At 41.0% G+C, this 13524-nt stretch overlaps 1 protein-coding gene across 1 annotated transcript; it reads left to right on the top strand.

Annotated features, from left to right (window-relative positions):
* Window positions 1-11651: 11651 nt before the first annotated feature.
* On the top strand, window positions 11652-12913 carry LOC109941980 (uncharacterized). The gene is made up of 2 exons (XM_020543281.1): window positions 11652-11688; window positions 12520-12913. The coding sequence occupies exon 2, from the start codon at window positions 12526-12528 to the stop codon at window positions 12907-12909; it is 384 nt and encodes a 127-aa protein (XP_020398870.1). The 5' UTR covers window positions 11652-11688; window positions 12520-12525; the 3' UTR covers window positions 12910-12913.
* Window positions 12914-13524: the final 611 nt, after the last annotated feature.

Genomic DNA, 13524 nt, shown 5'->3' on the forward strand with positions numbered 1-13524 from the left:
CAAGCAAATATGAAGCTCCTTTATTTGACTTGGAAATATTGTAATCTATAGTGCAGTAAGTGGCCACATAATTAATTTCAATGGTTAGGTGTGCCACTCAATATCTATCTTTATACATGCCTTGATATTATTCTTACCAAATTTCAAATATGGCATGTGCCAAGGCACGAGAGTTATAAGGCTAACATGTCGGCTTAATAGACATCTTGCTTTGACGTTGGTTTGCGTAACTTCTCCATCAAAGAAAACCCGATGTTATTGCTTTTATTTGACTCAAAACAATTAGAGTCAGCCAGGATGGTTTTAAAAGTTGGTTAGTCTAGCTTTGATAGTATTTCTTCGCATGGGGTATACCCATCTAGGCTATCTCCTAATCATTGTTCAATGTTGTACTATAGAAACCGGAAACAAAATCTCTACTTCTACCTAATGGAAGTTTTATTTCGATGGATCGGCTTGTAAAGAAAATCAAGGTATTTGTATAGTTATTATTTTTCCTAACGGTTTTGAATTTGGGATGTTAAGCCGATTAAATTACTAGTGCATCAACAATCAAACCGAATATAGAACTCTTTTATTTGAGTTAGAAATATTGCAATTTATAGAGGTAAAACATGTTGAGCCCTTTGGTGATTCCTTTCTAATAGTGCAGTAAGAAAATTTAAATGTTTAGATGTGTCATCCAATGGTTGGGGGCTATACTTGATTGGCCAAATTCATCCCCCATCATTAAAGGGGCATCACTTTATCTTGGTTGCTACAGATTACTTCATTAGCTAGATTGCGATTGTTCCTTTGATGAATATAACACACAAGGAGATATTTTAGTTTATTATTGAGCATATCATTCATAAATTCTACATCCCTCAAACATTAACTATGGATCAAGGAACATCATTTGTACCCAAAGAGGTATGAGATATTGTCAAATTATACAAGACCAAGTTTCTCAATTCATCTACACACTATGCTCAATCCAATGGCCAAGCTAAGCTTAGCAACAAGACTTTGATCAAGCTTATCAAAAGAAATTAAGGATGATCTAAGGAGGTTGGCATGAGGTTTTGTCCGAAGCTCTATGAGCATATTGTGTTTCTAGACATGGTGCTTCTAGAGTTACTCGTTTTGAGAATCTGAGTTATTATATAGGCAAGAGGTCATGTTACATGTTGAAGTAGATTTGGATGCATATAGACTTGCTAAGCAAAATGAGTTATCACCACGATTTGATGACAGACAATATTGGTGAGATAACAGACAATATACACTAGTAAAAATGTGATCATCAGTGACGATTTTCTAGTGACGCTGGTGACTTCGGTCACAGATTGATACATTTCTATGACCAAATTTACATCTTCGTCAACAATTACAAGGGACGAAGATTAGACTTGAATATTAAAGACGAAAATGAAAGGAACGTCGACGAAAATGAAAGGAACGTCACAGATTAATTTGGCTTGATCGGCTGACGTAATGATGAAATAAATTGGTCACAGATGAGTTTTAGTAAAAAACGGCCCACGTGTACACACCACTTGACGGCGTGGGATCCTTGGCCTACATGGGCCGCAGTTTTTTGGGCCACAGCCCCCACCTGGCGACGCGGACCCGGCCCAGTACTGGAAGCGGCAGTTAGTTATTTGGCAAAAAAAAGTTGTGCCCGCGGAGCTTCGAACCAGGGACCTGCGACTTGTTTTAAATAGTTGCTACCACCAGACTACGCACTTGTTCTTGTATATAAAGAAAGTATCCATCTGTTAACAGGTGTTCCCATCTGTCGTTATGTTAACAGGTTTTCCCAGCCGCCATTCTGCGATCTGCATGGCTGTTCGCCTGTTCTGATTTTTCCTGCTGCGATCTGCGCTTCTGCGATCGCCCGTCAGGTTACGGCACACAACGACGCCGGCGTCTGTCGTCGTCCGCTTGATCGGCAACTGGGTAGCGTCGCAGCGAACGAGCGATCTTGTCGCCTGATCCATTGATCCAACTGTGTTGGAAGAACGACGTCGTCTGCAAACAGCGAGGCAGAGAAGCTTCGGGCGCGGCAAAGCAGCGGCGTCTTGCGCAGAGCTACGGCGGGCGTGGACAGAACAGCGGCAGGGCGGGGAGAAAAGACAAGGTTTGATGTGTTGTGTTTTTGACAATAAGGTTCCATGTGCATTTGAATTTTATTTCATATATGCATGTGTTTGATGTGGTTTTCAATTTTGTTCAATGTAGTCATAGTTATGGAGTTAATGCAAGTTTTAATTTATTGTCAAAATAGATGGATAGAAGATGGGTTTATGGGAAACAATTCACACCTGCATATGTGAAAGGAGTTGAAGAGTTCATGAATTTTGTTACTGAAAGATACCCAGAAGACACAAACATTCGTTGTCCGTGCGTGAATTGTCTTAATCAAAGGTTGCGACCTCAGAGTGAAGTAGAAACTCATATACACATTTATGGAATGTCAGCTACATACACGAGGTGGATTCATCATGGGGAGTCAGCAGATACAGAAGTTGAGGGTATAGAGGAGGATGTCGAAGGATATGATAATGACTTTGGGATACATATGGATGTGGACGATGATGTTTACGATGATGATCATGGAGTACCTGAGATGATCGGTGAACTGTTTGCAGCGGCAGAGGCTGATGGAGAAGAGCCAAGATTTGCAGGAGTTCTTGGAGATTCAAAGAAGGCACTTAGTCTGGGTTCTAGCCATTCAAAATTTTCTTTTATGGTGAGGATGTTGTATATGAAGTCTCGTTATCGAATCAGCAATACAACATTTTCAGCAATGATGAAGCTGATGTCCGATGGATACCCTAACAGTGAGTTGCCAAAATCATATAATGAGGCCATGAAATATCTTAAAGAATTGGGCATTGGATACGAAAACATCCATGTGTGCAAGAACAATTGTGTGTTGTTTCAGAATGTTAATGCTAAATTGAATGAGTGCCCAGTATGCACGGAGTCTAGATGGAAAGATGAAACTGGTTCGAAGCGGGTTCCACATAAGGTTTTGAGGCATTTTCCACTGTTGCCAAGGTTGAAAAGAATTTTTGCTTCAAAACAAACTTCAGAGGAAACACAATGGCACAAGAAAGTGAGGAAGCCAGTCGCCAATGTGATGAGCCATCCAGCTGACGGGGAAGCGTGGAAGGACTTTGACCGAAAGTACCCAGGTTTTGCAAATGATCCGAGGAACCTGAGGCTAGTCTTAGCTACCGATGGATTCAATCCATTTGGCAACATGAGTACCCAGTACAGTATGTGGCCAGTGCTTGTGACACCGCTTAATCTCCCACCATGGGAATGCGTGAATCCAACAAACTGCTTTATGTCTTTACTCATCCCAGGTCCAAGATGTCTAGGAAAGGATTTTGATTTGTTCCTTGAGCCCCTAATTGAAGAACTGCTGAAGCTATGGAAGGGTGTCAAGACCTATGATGCATGTACTGGTAGGAAGTTCGACCTTCGTGCTGCTGTACTATGGTGTATACATGATTATCCAGCGCTGGCCACGTTATCTGGGCGAACAACAAAAGGGTATTATGCATGTATTTATTGCGACAAGAATCCGTTGTCTATGGCAATAAGGAACAAGTTATGCTACATTGGACATCGTCGTTACCTTAAAAGGACACATTCATGGCGGAATAGCTTGGATTTCAATGGTAAGCGTGAAAACAAAGTTGTGCCTGGCCGGTTCACTGTGGATGAGGTCCTACAAGAGCTAGAGAAGGTGAAAGATGTCAGGCCAGGGAAGCAGGCTGACATTACTGGAAATAAAAGGAAGCGTAGTAGTGACGGTCCAAAGATTTATAGCCGGAAATCTGGGTTGTGGCAATTGCCATATTGGAAAGATTTGATGCTTCCACATAATCTTGATGTGATGCACATAGAGAAAAATGTATGTGAAAATATTCTTTGCACACTACTTAGTATACCAGGCAAGTCCAAGTACACACATAATGCAAGGCTAGATTTGTATGATATGGGCATAAGACCTGAACTGCACTTGCAACAAGATGGCAACTCGGCCTGCAGGGCTCCACCTGCTCCATATGTGTTGGGGAAGGATCAGAAAGTCGAGTTTTGCAAGTTCCTCAAAGGTATCAAGTTTCCTGATGGATTTGCGGATAACCTAGCAAGATACATAAGTGAAGATGGTTCAAAGGTGGTTGGAAAACTGAAAACACATTCTTGCCACATACTCCTACAGAGAATCATAGCCGCTGGACTTAGAGGACTGGTGAGGAAGGATGTATATGAAGCAATTGCAGAGCTGGGGACCTTCTTCAGGGAACTATGTAGTAGAAATCTACGGATAGATGTTGTGCAACAGCTAAAAGGAGATATTCCATTGATCCTATGCAAGCTTGAGAAAATCTTTCCACCTGCCTTCTTTGATGTCATGGTGCACTTGAGTGTCCATCTTCCCGATGAGGCAATGCTTAGAGGACCTATTCAGTATGGATGGATGTACCCAATAGAAAGGCGACTAGGCACTTTGAAAAATTTTGTAAGGAACAGGGCTAGGCCGGAAGGATCAATTGCTGAGGCATATATGGCAAGTGATACCTTAACATTTTGTTCTAGGTACATGAAGGATGTTGACACTAGATTTAACCAGGATGATGATAGTGGTATAGAGATGCCATTGCCTAATGACATGTCTATTTTTAAGCATGGTGCTACTCTTGTTGGAGCTACTAAGACTGAGTACATTGATGATGCTATCATGAATAAGTTAGTTTGGTATGTGCTACATAATGCTGATGAAGTACATGAATATTTGACGTAAGTTAGTTTGGTATGTGCTACATAATTTATGTTATGTTTATTAAATTTGAAAATATGCTTATGAATAAAGTATGCCATGCAGTCTGTACAGGGAGGAGCTATCGCAACAAGGTGCACGTCCAAATGATGTTGATCGAATGGTTCAACAAGGATTTGCAAAGTGGTTTATGTCCCATGTAAGTCACTAAACTTTTATGTTATAGGTTTACTAAAGTTTTGGGTATGCATATGTAATTGCTCACCTGAGTAATTTTGTTGCAACAGGTTGAGAAGAAGCGTAATGAGAATCCAGAATTGGTTAGCGAAGGACTGTGGGCACTGTCATGTGGCCCAGCTCGGCGAGTTAAGACTAGTACAACTTGCAAGATTAATGGAGTGCGGTTTAGCACAGTGGATCGTGAGAAGTTCATGCAGACACAAAATAGTGGTGTAATGACTGAAGGTGAATATAATGGGGAGAACATAGATTTTTATGGTGTCCTTAAAGAGGTAATTGAGTTACAATATAACTCGAATTATCAAGTTCGTCGGTCGGTGGTTGTATTTCGATGCGATTGGTACAACCAAGTAGGAAAGATTGTGGGCATTCGAGATGACAGCCATTTCAAATCCATCAATGTGCAGTCATTTTGGTACAAGTCCGATCCTTTTATCTTGGCAGACCAAGCGAAAAAGATATTTTACCTGCAAGACACAACTCCACAATGTAAAGATTTCCGAGTTGTGCAGAAATTTGAACATAGGAATATTTATGATGTGGCTGAAAAATATGAGGGCAGTAATGATGTGCATCAGGATGATTATTGTTCTGATACAGACCATATAGTGCAAGAAGGTGATGATAATCAGGTTCTGCACAATGTTGAAGGTGGAGAAGCCAGTCTAATTGAAGGCAATTTAGAGGAACTAATAAGAAAAAAGAAGGAAGCTGCTATTATTCTTGAAGATAGTGAGGATGAGGAGGAAGATGATACAATGTTTCAATATTTTAATGATGGTGGCGACGACAACAATGATGACATGTCCATAGAAGATAAAGATGAGGATTTCTAGTATTGATAGTTGATTTATGAACTGTTCAGTTCAGATTAGTACAACATACTGAATGTGTGTCTGAAATTCAGTTCATGTTTAGATGATACAATGTATTTTCTGTATTTTCAGAACTGAATGTGTGTCTGAAATACTGAATTTGGGGTGAACTGAACTTGTGGTGAACTGAATGTGTATTCTGTATTTTTTGTATTTTCAGAACTGAACATCTGAAAATTTTCAGTTCATGTGATCTAAGCTGGGTTTATGGGAAACAATTTTCAGTTCATGTGATCTAAGCAAGTTTTAATTTATTGTCAAAATTTAAGCTGGGTTTTAATCTAAGCTGGGTTTATTGTCAAAACAGACCATCTGAAAATTTGAAAAATGACCATCTGAAAATCTGAAAAATGAAATGACCATCTGCTAGAAATGAAAACAGAAAACAGAAAATGCAGAACTCTGAACTGAACTCTGAAAATGAAATGACCATCTGGGCAGTTTAGAATCTGAACTTTGAACTTTGGACTGGGCAGTTTAGAATCTGATTTTTGGGGTGTTGATGGAGGTGTACTCTGAACTGGGCAGTTTAGAATATGATTTTTGGGGTGTTGATGGAGGTGTACTCTGAACTTTGAACTTTGGACTGGGCAGAACTCTGAACTTTGGCTGGGCAGAGTTCTCAGATTGCTTGTGAGGACTGGGCAGAGTTCTCAGAACACCCAGCAATCTGAACTGGGCAGTTTATAATCTGAACTGGGCAGAACCGACTACTAAGTGAGAATTTATGACATCCTGCAGAAGGCTTAAGTTATATCTCATTACATGTTAGCAACATCGACTCGTTGTAGTTACATATTCATTAAAATAGATAACCAACAAATAAAAATGGTTTTGGCAGAGCTGGTTTTGTGGATTTTTTATGCATATAATGTAATTTTGAACTGGGCAGTTTAGAATCTGAACTTTGAACTTTGGACTGGGCAACTTTGAACTTTGGACTGGGCAGAGTTTACAATCTGAACTGGGCAGCAATCTGAACTGGGCAGCAGAGTTTACTCTGAACTGAACAATCTGAAAATGAACTGGGCATTCAGAACTATGAACTGGGCGCTCGGTTACATCCTGGACAGAGAACAGTTTATGCTTAAATATAACTGCGCTCTGTTACTAACGAACAAACGTGACTAGTCCAATGGTAACTCCTTGCTACTGTGAACCCTGGCGTCTTGTGTTTGAGCTTTGGGATAGGTAGGTTTTTTTTGGTTTTGTTTAGATTTTTCAATCATTTTTGAATTTTTCTTTTATTTATTTACATGTATAGCACCAGTTTCTCCAAATCATTTCAACCTTTTTTTGGGGTGTTGATGGAGGTGTACCATGATGTTTTGTGTCGGTGCAATTTTTAGAACTAGTTTAACTATTAATGTAAGTATTTGTTATTTTACTAAAGAATAAGTGCTAAAAAACCTTAGGTAGCTAGAAAAATCTAGAAACTTGCATGTACACTTCATTTTGGTGTACAATGTTGACAAAAAAATGCAATTTATTCTGACAAAGTGGTGACATACATCCTACAAAAATGCATACAACCCTCATATAAGGCTAATTACTAAGTGAGACATGTTCATGCTTGTGATGGATCTATACTACCACTTTCTCCAAATCATTTTAAACTTTAATGGCATGTTTATTGAACCAACCTATGATGTTGTGTGCAGTTATGCATTTTTCAGACCTAGTTTACTAATTACTGTAATTATTTGTTGTATTTCGTAAAGATATTTGTTACAATACCATAACCTAGCTAGAAAAATCTAAAAACTTGCATGGACCATTCATTTTGGTGTACAATGTTGACAAACTAGTTTCAACTCATTCGGACAAAGTGGTGACACACATCCTAAGAAAGGCATACATCTCTCATATAAGGCTAATTACTAAGTGAGAGATGCTATTGCAAGTGAGAGATGTATAGTACCACTATGTCAAAAATATTTCAAAATATTATAACATGATCCTAAACCAAACTAATGTGTCCATGAATAGATAATTGCAAAAAAAAACATAGAGATAAATAAAAAACAAAGAATTAATATAAAATGGTAGGCAAAACACAAAAAAAGTCTCCTTGCAGGCGCTTGAACCTAGGAGCTCGGTCTTATAGTTAGTAGGTCAAACCATTGAGTTATGCACGTGTTTTCGATATATACCCAGCGCTAGTATACTTAAATGCATTAGCCTCCGCATTGCCAAACACATTGGGCGCCAAAAAACATTTTCGCCGTCGTCACTAAAACAGACTCCACTCTCATCCTCTATCTCCCGCACTCCTCTTATTTCTCCCCCACTCTTCTTTCTCCCCCACTATTTTCTCCAAACCTAATCGCCGCCGCCGGGACACGACGGCTGTCGACGACCTGCCCCCTCGACCAGGTACCTCACCGCCGCCGCTGGGACACATCCGCCGTCGACGACCTGCCCCCTCGACCAGGTACCTCACCGCCGCCCCCTTACCTCTCATCGCGTCGATGAGCTGCGTCGTCGCCGACTTCACTCGTCGCATCCCGCTCTATCTCATTGCCATCCGCATTTCTCTCGCCCCTTCCACCTAACACGCCCCATCCACATTGCTCTCGCTAACCCCTAAACCCTAACATCGCTGGATTTGGGTCATCGCAGACGACCTTGATGGTGAACAAAAGGAGGCACAGAAGTCAGAAAGGTCCAACCCCTAAACCCTAACCATCGCTAGATTTAGTTTAATTATTCATTCGTTGTTATCAGAGATATTGTAAATTGATTTATGTAATCATTGTGCACTGATACAGTTGTGTTTGGTTCCTTACATTGTGTTATATGCAGTCACATCCATGTTTTAGTAGAGAACTTATGTTTCTAGTACTGGTAGACAAGGTTCAAGAAAGCGCGATTAGGCGTGCGATTAGGCGGGGTTAAGCGCTGAGCAGAGGGTCAACACATCGCTTACCTACTAAGCGGGCAATTAAGCGCTGACCCTGCTTAATCGTGCCCATTCGGCATGTTTAAGGGAGAAGAGGAGGGAGAGGAAGAGGAGGAACACCTCCGGGGTCAATCCAGCAGGCAGCAAATCGACGGATCGACGAGAGAGAGAGAGAGAGCGGACGGACCTACGATGGCTGCAGGCAGCAGATTGGTGAGAGAGAGGCGGAGCGGCTTCGCGGTAGAGGTGAAGATCGCACGAGGGAGGAGAGGCTTCGGGAGAGGGAGCCGGACAGCGTACGGCACGGAGGAGGATAGGCTTCGGGAGAGGGAGGCGGAGAGCACAGGGCGGCGGCGCGGGGCGTGGAAGGAGGCAGCAGAGTACTAGGTCATCACGGGAGAGGGGTTTTGCGTTGAGCCTTCTGGCAGGTGGGCCTAGTGGGCTACAGACTCATGAAGAGAGGAGGTGGGGGTTAAGGGCTGCTGCAGGGTGGCCCAATATCATGTATTTTTTCTCTTTTTAACAAAAATGATTAAGCACGATTAATCACGCTTAAGCATTTTCACCACCATACCGCTCGCTCAGCGCTTAGTGCTTTCTTGAACCTTGCTGGTAGAAAGAGATGAGAATATCTTCACTTTTTTTGTTCATCAGCTTGTGTAAATCTACATCGCCTAATCAATGTACTAGCTAGTACTTTGAACATTGTTTAAGCCTGCATAAAGATTTCCACAACCAAACAGGGGAAAAACTACAGTTATAGTGCAACCACAATTATGAACTTGCACAATCATAACCAAGCTTCATAATGACTGAATCTACACATCTTATCTATTTGCTTTTAGTCAAATCCTTCCCTGCAAATAGTAGTACCTCTTAGCTTTTAGTAAAATCCTTTACATTATCTAATACACACAGTATGCTTGTTCTTATCTATCTTGCAAGTAGTTCAACATGAGCGAACTGCTTATGAGAGAAGACGGGATAAACAAGTGGAGGAGAATATAAAGAAGATGCAAGATTTGGGTCTGAACAAATATACTTCTGTTCTAAATAATTCTGTCTCACCATCTGCATCAACAAAGGGGAAAATGCAGCAAACAAGATAAATAATAGTTCAGATTCGGATTCATATGTCTCTTTCTATCTCCTTGACGGTGATGACCAAGGAGATACTGATGATGACACTGAATATTATGAGCAGCCAAAACCCCTGGCAATGAAGGTGCTCCTTCTATCTTCAAAGTAGTGGATGCCAAATAGTTGCATTGCATTTCAATGTTTTTAATCTGGTGTTTAATATATGCTCATGCTTTTAGATTCATCTTCTTTATTTCATACCTCTTAATTAATATATGGTCTTGCTTTTAAATGCACATGACTATTTTTTTGTGGACAGTATCCTAGAAGAGGTAGAAACACAACCCTTGCTTCAAAGAAGAAGATAGACCCCAACATGGCTCCAGGCATTAGGTTCAGCAAGAGAGTGAGGGCAGGTGCACAACCAGAGGAGCAATCTTCAAAAAGGCTTCACTCTACAGAGACAGATGGCCACAATGTACATGAACCAACAGATGGAAATGATCACATACCAAACAGCCCTACTACACCTGGACTTGCTGATCATTTCAGCAGAGCTGCAGAGGAAGCCATGGCATCTGCTGCTCATGACAGTACAGGTGATGCTGAAGGCAACACCCGTACTACACCTGGACTTGCTGATCATTTCAGCAGAGCTGAAGAGGAAGACATGGCATCTGCTGCTCATGACAGTACAGGTGATGCTCAAGGCAATGTAGCTAGAGATGAAGAAACTGAAGGCAAGTTCTATTTTTTAGTCAAATAAGGCATCTCTTTTGCTGATTTGCATGAAACAAAACAATTTCATTATTCAATAAAAGCGAATTATATTTTGTAGCTCCTACACAGCGAGCACCAAGGAGACCCAGGGCAGCAACCAAGGGAAAACAACTGGACAGGATGACTAAAGTTATGCAAAGGAGACTACCCATAGCTGTTGAGGAAGGCAAAAAAAGGCCACATGAACCTGTTCAAGCTGCCAAGTTTGCATCAGAGGCTGGCATCATTATTCGGGAAACCATGCCTATCCTAACTCGTTGGAAAGATTACAAGGCCGACCAGAAATACTACAACAGCTTTGTGTCACAGCTAAATGTAAGTGCATTACTGATTCTATGGTTCACTTGTATACTGCTTAACCTGAATTGACTAACTATGGAATTGTCATATGCATAGGGGCGCTTGTCCGTTAACACTGAGGACAAGGCAACAAAGGAAGCTTGCACCGATATGCTACGCTCTGCGGTAAAAAACCAGCGTTATCGGCTCAAGCAGAAATACTTCAATGGTGTACCTGCAAATGAGATTAGCACAACTTCTCCTGTATCTTACATGACTGATGAACAGTGGAGGGCATTAGTTGCAAAGTGGTCTGATCCAAAGAACATGGTATGGATATCTTGTCATATATTGTTCTTTCACTATAAGTTTGCAAAGGATCTTCGCATATTGAACCTATGATCTAATCTGACATGTTCATTCTCTTGTAGGAAATAAGTGAAAAGAACAAGCAGAACCGCAGTCAAGTCAAGTTTCATCAGGCTACGGGTTCTCGCTGCTATGTGGCACACTTACATGCATATGTAAGTAACTATTACCTTGTACTACTACCTGCACTTTTGCACTCAACTTCTATTGCATTTGATCTGAGCAAACTTCGCTGTGATTGTTTATCCACGAAACAGAAGCAGAAGAGAAACCGAGAAGAACCCAGCTTAGATCAGACTGAAGAACTAGATGCGGTGGACGCCTTCAAGACCTATCATACCAGCTCCAAACGTGGCCTGAGTGAACCGGCAAGAGAAGCACTTGTAAGTTCATTTGTTTGCTTTATTTAGTGTAATTTTTATGAGATCATATGAGGGAGGCTGGCTGTGGGTCGATGGAACGAAGGGGAGTGAGATCGATGAGTGAGATCGCCTGTCCCATCCCAGGGGAGTTCAGATCATAGTCTATTTTGTCTGCCATTTGTCTGCCATCAAATTTCTGAAATGAAAGTAAATATCATAGTCTATTTTTTGTAGGACCCGTGCACTAGAAATGTATAGGTTTTAGAGTCTTTGTTAAGCAAATCTGCTATAATTTGTAACTGTTTTCACATTATTTTTCATAGTCTATTTATAGAGTCTTTCAAATGTATAGCTTTTAATTTGCCATCAAATGTATAGCTTTTAAGCAAATCTGCTATAATTTGTAACTGCTATAATCTGCTATAATTTGCCATCAAATGTATAGGTTTTAGAGTCTTTGTTAAGCAAATCTGCTATAATTTGTAACTGTTTTCACATTATTTTTCATAGTCTATTTATAGAGTCTTTCAAATGTATAGCTTTTAATTTGCCATCAAATGTATAGCTTTTAAGCAAATCTGCTATAATTTGTAACTGCTATAATCTGCTATAATTTGCCATCAAATGTATAGCTTTTAGAGTATGTCAGTCTATTTTTCATAGTCTTTGTTAATGCCTTGTAGGACCCGTGCACTAGAAATGAAAGTCACTGTTTTCACATTATTGTCAGCGACACATCTGCTATAATTTGTCATCTCTACATGCCTCAAATTATTGCAATAACTAACAATTGGCATCTTGCTGTTGCTCATTAGCATTAACATGTAACTGTTTCTGTCCATGATATTTCAGTCTCATATGGAGGCTTTGAGGGCTGAACCTGTTGCTGAAGGTGAGATGCCAGCATCCAGTGTGCACCTTGTGTCGATGGTGCTGTCCCAGAGCAGCTCACACCAATTCCTGAAAAGCGTCGGCATCAAAACATCGGCAACCTCCAAGGCATCATCATCAAATCATAGTGAGCTTCGGGAACAACTTGCAGCTGAAGCGACGGCTGCTGTTCAAGGTGAACTCGACCAGCTCAGGAAGAAATGTGAAGAAGCTGAGGAACAGCAGGCGAGGACACAAAGGGAGTTGGAGGAGTACAAGAAGATAACAGAGAAGAACAGCAAGGAGATGGAGGAGACCAATGTGCTCATCAAGAAGCTCTTGTCCTTGCATGGTAACTGTTCTTCGACATGAGGGCTGCTAGTCAGAGCTGTTGTTTTTGGCCTGTTCTTTGACATGAGGGTACCCAAAAACTCTAGTTGCTCATGGGTGTCAACTTTTGATTATATGCTGTTATGTTTGTGCGAACTCAACTGAAATGTGAAGTCAAGTGGTGATGCTGTGAACTGAGTTTAGTGTTGTCCACTTAGTTTGTATGTGCACTGGAATACTAGTTGTATTCATCTATGGAATATGGAATTGTGTGCTCATTCCTCTGTTCTAGTATATTCTGCAATTTCCAATAAAATTATTCTCTGCACATCTGTGACCAAACTGGTGGCATATAATAAAACATATGCCACGTCAGCTGCCACTGTACTAGCCACGTCAGCGTTGACGTCAGCTGCCACGTCACTAGCCACGTCAGCGCTGACGTCATACGCATCAGCACCTTCCAAACGGCTGTTAATGACCAAACCACGACTCTATCTATGACGATATCGTACCGTCACAGAAACCAAACGGCGTTAACAACGCCGTCAGTTTGCTCGGGCAGACGACGAATTATGACGGAAAAGTGCCTTCCTCTATGACCACAACTGATCGTCATAGAATGAATTCACTTCCATGACAACGCGGCTTTCGTCA

The sequence above is a fragment of the Zea mays genome, chromosome 8 (assembly GCF_902167145.1).
Source record: "Zea mays cultivar B73 chromosome 8, Zm-B73-REFERENCE-NAM-5.0, whole genome shotgun sequence".
NCBI classification, from domain to species: Eukaryota; Viridiplantae; Streptophyta; class Magnoliopsida; order Poales; family Poaceae; genus Zea; species Zea mays.